This window comes from Bison bison, unplaced genomic scaffold (assembly GCF_000754665.1).
Source record: "Bison bison bison isolate TAMUID 2011002044 unplaced genomic scaffold, Bison_UMD1.0 scf7180017864506, whole genome shotgun sequence".
Taxonomy (NCBI): Eukaryota; Metazoa; Chordata; class Mammalia; order Artiodactyla; family Bovidae; genus Bison; species Bison bison.
The window spans coordinates 391068-399136 of record NW_011495063.1 but is presented as its reverse complement, the minus strand read 5'-3'; the positions used below and the strand labels follow the sequence as shown (position 1 = coordinate 399136).

Genomic DNA, 8069 nt, shown 5'->3' with positions numbered 1-8069 from the left:
GATATTTTAAGCAACCAGCTCCCATTGGTGGGAAATTTTGACTTGGATAAGATTTGAATTAATTTAAAAAAATTGCTTTAATGAATTTCCCAAATGAGGGCTCTTAAGAAAAATTTTAAAAATCAGATTAAAATCCTTGAAATGTATGCCTAAAATTTTAATTGCAGAAAAATTTATAATACTATGGGAGAACAAATTGATAATTATTTTTCAATCTAATTTCACCTCCTCTTATGTCACTCTGAGAAGACTTTGAGTTCCTCAGAGGAATGTTAATAAGTAGGGAAAACAGTTCTTTTTTATTTAAAATTTTAATTTTTATTGGAGTATAGCTCATTAACAATATTGTGATAGTTTCAGTTGACAGTGAAAAGACTCAGCCATATACATACATTTTTCCATTCTTCCCCAAACTCCTCTCCCATCCAAGCTGTCACATAGCATTAGGTAGAGTTTTCTGTGGTATACCAGAGGTCCTTGTTGGTTATCCATTTTCAAATATAGCAGTGTGCACAAATCCATTCCAAACTCCCTATCTCTTCCTCCCATCCTTCCCCCAGCAACCATTAGTTCATTCTCTAACTCTGTGAATCACTTTCTGGTCTGTAAGTTCATTTGCATTATTTCTTGTTGGATTTCAAATATAAGGGATTTCATATGATATTTCCCCTTCTGTGTCTGATGTACTTCATTCAGTATGACAATCTCTAGATCCATCCATGTTTCTGCGAATGACATTATTTCATTCATTTTTAATGACTGAGTAGTATTCCATTGTATATATGCACCATGACTTCTTTATCCATCCCTCTATTAATGGATATTTAGATTGCTTCCACGTCTTGGCTATTGTAAATAGTGATGCAATGAACATTGGGGTGCATGTTTATCTGTTCAGTTGATGCTTTTCTCCAATATATACCCAGGGGTAGGATTGCAGTGTCATATGGTAGTTCTATTTTTTTTTTTTAAAGAACTGCCATACATTCCCACCAGCAGTGTAGAAGGATTCCCTTCTCTCCGCATCTTTCCCAGCATTTATTCTTTGTGGATTTTTTTGATGATAGCCATTCTGGCAGGTGTGAGGTAATACTCAACCTAATGTTAGTGGAAGTAAAGAAATCCTAAAGATAAGAGCAGAAATAAATGCAGTAGACAAAGAAAGCAGTTGCAAAGATCAATGAAATGAAAATATGGTTCTTTGAAAAGATAAACAAAATTGATAAACCTTTCGCAAAACTCAAATTAAAAAGGGAGAGGACTCAAATCAATAAAATTAAAAATGAAAAGTGAAAAGTACAAATGACTGCACAGAGATACGAAGAATCATAAGAGACTATGATGAGCAACTGTATGCCAATAGAATGGACAACCAGGAAGAAATGGACAAATTCTTAGAAAAGCAGTCTCCCAAGACTGAGCCAGGAAGAAATAGAAGATATGAGAAGACCAATCACAAGCACTAAAATTGAAACTGTGATTAAAATACTCCCCAAAAACAAAAGCCCAGGATCTGATGGTTTCAAAGGGAATTCTACCAAACATTTACAGAAGAATTAATACATATGCTCCTGAAACTGTTCCCAAAAATTGCAGAGGAAGGAAAACTTTCAAACTCATTCTATGAGGCCACTAAGACCTGAAACGAAAGCCAGACAAAGATAGCACAAAAAAGAAAATTATAGGCCAATAGCATTGATGAAAATAGATGCAAAACTCCTCAACAAAATTCTACCAATCTGAATCCAACAATACTTTTAAAAGATCACACACCATGATCAATTGGAATTCATCCCAGGGATGCAAGGATTTTTCAAATTCTGCAAATCAATCAATGTGATATACCACACCAACCAATCAAAGAATAAAAGCAATATGATCATCTCAATAGATGTACAATAAATTTTTGACAAAATTCAGCACCAGTTTATGATAAAAACTCTCCAGAAAGTCATAGAGGGTACATGTGCATGTGTGCTAAGTCCCTTCAATTTTGTCCAACTCTTTGTGCCACTATGAACTGTAGCCTGCCAGGCTCCTCAGTCCATGGGATTCTCCAGGCAAGGATACTGGAGTCAGTTGCCATTTCCTTCTCCAGGGCATCTTCCCAACCCAGGGATCGAACCTGGGTCTCATTCTTTGCAGGCAGATTCTTTATCACTGAGCCATAGAAATTAGGGAGTAGCAGAGACCTTTTGGCTTCTGAAAGTCTGTTTCTGCCCTGTTTCAAATCAGGGATCTTTGACATGTGAGGCAAACATGATAACTACTACACTACAGATACAAGGCCTAGAGGGTACCTCAACATGATAAGGGACATATACAACAAACCTATGCAACCCACTCCAGTATTCTTGCCTGGAAAATTCCATGGGCAGAGGACTCTAGAGGGCTACAGTCTATGGGGTCACAAAGAGTAGGACACAACTGAAAGACGGTGCACAGAGTCATTTAAGTATTTTAGAGTAACCATTTCCCCATATTTTCTCAAAAGGAAAGTAATCCAACATTCTATTTGAGAAAAGTCATAACTTGAATTAGTCATCAAATATTCCTTTCAAATTATCATTTTCTAAAAGCATTTTGAGTATTTTATACCTTAAAATCCATGAGGAAGTAGCCAATAAAAGCAGAAATGATAAAGTTTTGCCCAGGTCACATACAGTGTTGGAGGTTGATGAGTTTAATTTTTTAATTATCAAATAACTTTTCATTCTATCCGTAGAAATCCTGTGATCTCCTTCATATTTCTAGGTCTTCCAGAAAAAAAAGAAGGGAATCATAAAAATGAGTCTTTTATTTTCAAAATTTTATTTCCTAGATTCCTTATCCCTAATTTGAGTTTTAATCACTAATAATTATTTTATCTTCAGGGGAAAAAAAAATGTCCTATAACTTTTTCCTCACAGGTAGTCACAACTTTTCTACCTTCATCTCAAAAGACACTACTATTGTATGGTCACTGTGTATCATAAGTTTATGAAAGCTTTATGGACTAAACATTTAATGTATTAGATGGAATAGGTAAAAAACCCATATTTAAATGCAGTTCCTAAGCTTTATGAGAAATCCCCACAAAGACCTCTTATTTATTGGCAATGTGGCTTGTTGACCTTGGCCTCATGACAGGATTCTGAACTCTTTAATCTACCGAACCCTGTTCCTTGAATTACAAACACTTGAAAGTGTTCCTTTTTTTTTTCTTAATTTTTTGGAAAAAATAATGTCCTTACTTAAGCCAGTCATTTCCCCAGTATTCAGGTCCATAAGGCTTCCTATTTCCCAACAACATGGACAAAATAAATTATTTTCATAAGCAAACAAAGAAACAAAAAAACTGAAAAAAAAAAATACCCATCCTGAGAAAAATTCATGTGACCCAGGGACAAAGCATAGTCAAATTTCAAATTAAAATATTTTCCTGTGTGCCATGTTTAATTAAATAAAAATAATGAGATAAAGCAGAGGCAAAGTATACTGAGATTAGTAGACTTTGAAACATAAAACTGAATTTAGTCTAGATGCCTTCATTAAGAAATATACATCTGTAAATAAAACAATTACTACTCTGAGTTACACTTTCCCATCCAGGAGTATATGTTAATAATCTGTTATGTGCAGGACTGGCTGTGTAAAAGTAAGAAAATTCTTTGTCAGAAAAGCAAAATGTGCATTGTCAACAAAAACAAAATTTTTTATACTTAGCCATTATGTAACTTTATATCTCAGAGATTAAATGAAATATATTCTTGCTCAAGGAAGACTGGAAGGAAAAGAGGAGAAAACATTGTCTGATTCATGTTTCCAATGGCAAATGTTAGATAAGACAATTGTAAAGACACAATGTCAAACTAATGTTCCCTGATTTAATCATCAGTAGACAAGTCTTCTATTTCAACAGGGAAAAAGTTCAAACTGATAGAAAAAACAGATTTAATAAATTTTTGTGAAGACTATTAATAAATGGGAGAAAATGAGGAAAGGAAATTGTGCTAATGGTAAGAAATGAGAGAACAGTTCTAAAAAGTGGAAATAAATTGAGATGACCCAGCTATCCTTCCACATGGTGAAAAAGAAATAAGATAGTCAACAAAGTTACTATGATTAAACACAGAAACTTTCTGCCCTTGACCAACTTCACAGAGAGAGATACTCTATTCAAAATTATCTCCTACTCAGGGTTTTTCTCAGAGCAGTTTTCACATCTTTATTTCTCAAACTATAGATTAAGGGGTTCATCATAGCAACCACATTGGTGTAAAATACAGAAGAGATTTTTTCCTCATCCATAGAACCAGCAGAAGATGGTTTGAGATACATGAATGACATTGATCCAAAGAACAGAGAAACAGCGATTATGTGGGAAGTACAAGTGCTGAAGGCTTTGGACCTGCCCTCCGTGGACTTGATTTGAAGGATGTTGGTGAGGATGAGACAATAAGAGACAAAGATAGTGAAACTGGGCACAATGATGTTGATGCCCACCACAATGAAAACTACAAGCTCATTGACATAGGTACTTGTGCAGGAGAGCTGGAGCAAAGGGTGGACATCACAGAAATAATGGTTGATGGTGTTTGCATCACAGAAGGTCAGTCTCAGCATGCATCCAGTGTGAGCCATGGCACCAGAAAATGCCATCAAGTAAGAGCCAAGCACAAGGCTGGAACACACTTTAGGGGACATGGCCACATTATACAGAAGTGGGTTACAGATGGCCACATAGCGGTCATAGGCCATTGATGTCAGCACATAGCATTCAGAAATGACAAAAAAACAGAAGAAGTAGAGCTGGGTCATGCACCCCATGTAAGAAATGATATTCTTCTTTGATGTGAAGTTAATCATCATTCTGGGTGTAAACACAGAAGAATAACAGAGATCTATGAAGGACAAGTTAAAGAGGAAAAAGTACATGGGGGTGTGCAGATTTGAATTCAGTGAGATTAGGATTATCAATCCCAAATTTCCCAAAATAGTGATCATATACATTACTAGGAACAGTAAGAACAGAGGGGGTTGGAGATCAGGTCGGTCTGTTAATCCCAACAGAATGAATTCAGTCACAAAAGAGTCATTTCCAGGAGTCATTCTTCTCTGAGGGAATCTGTGGATACAGGACAAAAGGGTTCCATTAGAGAACAACCCAGCTCTTCCATAGTGTCTCATCCTACAAAAGAGCTCAGTTTTGTTCTTGTTTAGTCACTAAGTTGCGTCCAACTCTTTTGTGACCCCCCTGGATTGTAGCCCTCAAGGTTCCCGTGTCCATGGAATTTCCCAGGCAAGAATACTGGAGTGAATTGCCATTTCCTTTACCAGAGGTTCTTCACAACCCAGGGATAGAACCACATCTCTTGCATCAGCAGGAGGGTTCTGTACCACTGAGCCACCAGGGAAGCCCAGCACAAAAGAGTATACACACTGGGAATGCCTGACACTATCCCAACCTGGTCCCATAGAATCTGACTTTACCATTATTACAATACAGAGTGATGTGGACTTGACCTTTATTAGAGCTGTTATAAGCTAAATATAGCAAAGTACATCACAAACAGTCTACAGAGGGAAGGCCAGTCCTGCCATACGCAAGCATACCTGCTGGATAATCCAAGGGGAAGATGGATGGATTAGGATACAATTGTTCTCCTCTCATTTCAACATTTCCTTATTTTCTTCAACTCTTCCCTCACCACTATAACTGGAGGCAGTGATCCTAGCAACCTGGGCCTGGCTTCTAACACAGATTATCTGTGACATGGTCTAAACCAAAAATATGCTTTCTAATATGCTTTCTACTCCATTTGTCACAGAGTTAAAAGCCATAAAGTTAGAAGAGTGAGAGTTACACCTACTTAGAGGAAACTTCCTGACTGATGTGTCCTTTGAGACCCCCTCCTGTCTCTGAACAGTCTCCGATCCCTCTCTGACAGATTCATCCACTAGCTTCACTTGACTCCCAGAACTACACAAAATGAGAAACAATGGACCCTGGATTTTCATCTCAGAACAAGGAATAAGTATTGTAAATGGAATTTGGCATGTAAGATGAATTCAGAAACTCACCCTCCTTAGGGCAGAAAACCTCGGGGCTGGCTCCCTTATCATTAGTCCTCACCTTGTTGGTACTGGAAATGTAATGTCAGGTTCTTGAAGCTTGATTCCTTTGACTCTAAAATGAGACAGCATTGATGTATGCCCACAAAAACTTTATGAACTACCATAATTTCTGGTTATTTTCAGTCCCCTCAAGAGGTAGAGGAAAATAAAGCATTTTATTACCTCACTTGCAACTTGATTAGACACAGAAGATTTAATATGAGTGTAATGATGTAAGCCACATGGTTAAAAACAGACTACAGGTTTGCTCCAACAATTCCCCAGGGAATAGATCATATATTAAAACAAAAAAAGAAGGAAACTATACACATGGTTCATGATCTGTCTTTTAGTTCTTTAGGGACTCACTCTTTTAACATTTTCACTTTACTCTAGGGATTGAATATTCTCAGGTGGATCGAAGTAAATTTCTGTCTCCTCATTATCTACACAACTGAAGGGAAAGCTACTTCATTGCTTCATTCCCTCTTTATGTCCATTTCTTAAACGAATATGTTTTCTCAAAGGGTCCCACTTTCAAGTTTCTTTATTTCTTTATCTCAATGTTTTAAAACGTTGAAATAACTCATTTCACTTGTCCTGTCTGTGGGAAATCGCTGAAATAATTTGCAATATTCTATGTCCCTTCTATGGGGGCTTCCCTCATAGCTCAGTTGGTAAAGAGTCTGCCTGCAATGCAGCAGACCCTGGAGAAGGGAATGGCAACTCACACCAATATTCTTGCCTGGAAAATCCCATGGACAGAGGAGCCTGGCAGGCTACAGCCTAAGGGGTCACAAGAGTTGGACACGACTAAGCATACAGCACAGATGTCCCTTCTATATTTTATACATTTACAGTTTATAACTCTAACACACACCTGAAATTTCTTCCTGATTCTCCTGTTCGGTCACTTTCTGTAAAAATTCAGTAACTGAAGTTATCAGTTTCTTCTCACTAGGGACTATGTAGTTAGGCGGTTGTGAATCTTTCTTTCCTTCTTCCAACATTAAACTGTAACAGTTGCACAGTTTAGTTGCTCAGTTGTTTTTTCTACAATATTCTGACAGAATAAAAACTAATGTGAAAGAACATTTACCTTTTCCAAAAATGAAACAAATTTAACTTTCATTTTGAGGCTTCTCAAATGGCAGACTTGTGACCAGCTTTAAAACTACTAGACCATTCAGGAATGACCTAAGTCAAATCCCTTATGATTATACAGCAGAAGTGAGAAATAGATTCAAGGGATTAGATCTGATAGAGTGCCTGAAGAGCTATGGATGGAGGTTCATGACATTGTACAGGAGACAGGAAGCAAGACCATCCCCACAAAAAAGAAATGCAAAAAAGCAAAATGGCTATCTAAGGAGGCCTTACAAATAGCTGAGAAAAGAAGAGAAGCAAAAAGCAAAGGAGAAAAGGAAAGATATACCCATCTGAATGCAGAGTCCCAAAGAATAGCAAGGAGAGATTAGAAAGCCTTCCTCAGTGATCAATGCAAAGAAACAGAGGAAAACAACAGACTGAGAAAGACTAGAGATCTCTTCAAGAAAATTAGAGATACCAAGGGAACATTTCATGCAAAGATGGGTTCAATAAAGGATAGAAATGGTATGGATATAAGAGAAGCAGAAGATATTAAGAAGAGGTGGCAAGAATACACAGAAGAACTATATAAAAAAGATCTTCATGACCCAGATAATCACAATGGTATGATCACTCACCTAGAGCCAGACATCCTGGAATGCAAAGTCAAGTGGGCCTTAGGAAGCATCACTATGAACAAAGCTAGTGGAGGTGATAGAATTCCAGTTCAGCTATTTCAAATCCTAAAAGATGATGCAGTGAAAGTGCTGCACTCAATATGCCAGCAAATTTGGAAAACTCAGCAGTGGCCACAGGACTGGAAAAAGTCAGTTTTCATTCCAATCCCAAAGAAGGGCAATGCCAAAGAATGCTCAAACTACACA

At 37.2% G+C, this 8069-nt stretch overlaps 1 protein-coding gene across 1 annotated transcript; it reads right to left on the bottom strand.

Annotated features, from left to right (window-relative positions):
- Window positions 1-4164: 4164 nt before the first annotated feature.
- On the bottom strand, window positions 4165-5091 carry LOC104980650 (olfactory receptor 8B3-like). The gene has a single exon (XM_010829409.1). The coding sequence runs from the start codon at window positions 5089-5091 to the stop codon at window positions 4165-4167; it is 927 nt and encodes a 308-aa protein (XP_010827711.1).
- Between the last annotated feature and the right edge of the window lie 2978 nt (window positions 5092-8069).

Bases quoted from the DNA above. Each gene is read 5' to 3' on its own strand.
- LOC104980650 (XM_010829409.1), bottom strand. From the start codon at position 5,091: ATGACTCCTGGAAATGACTCTTTTGTGACTGAATTCATTCTGTTGGGA.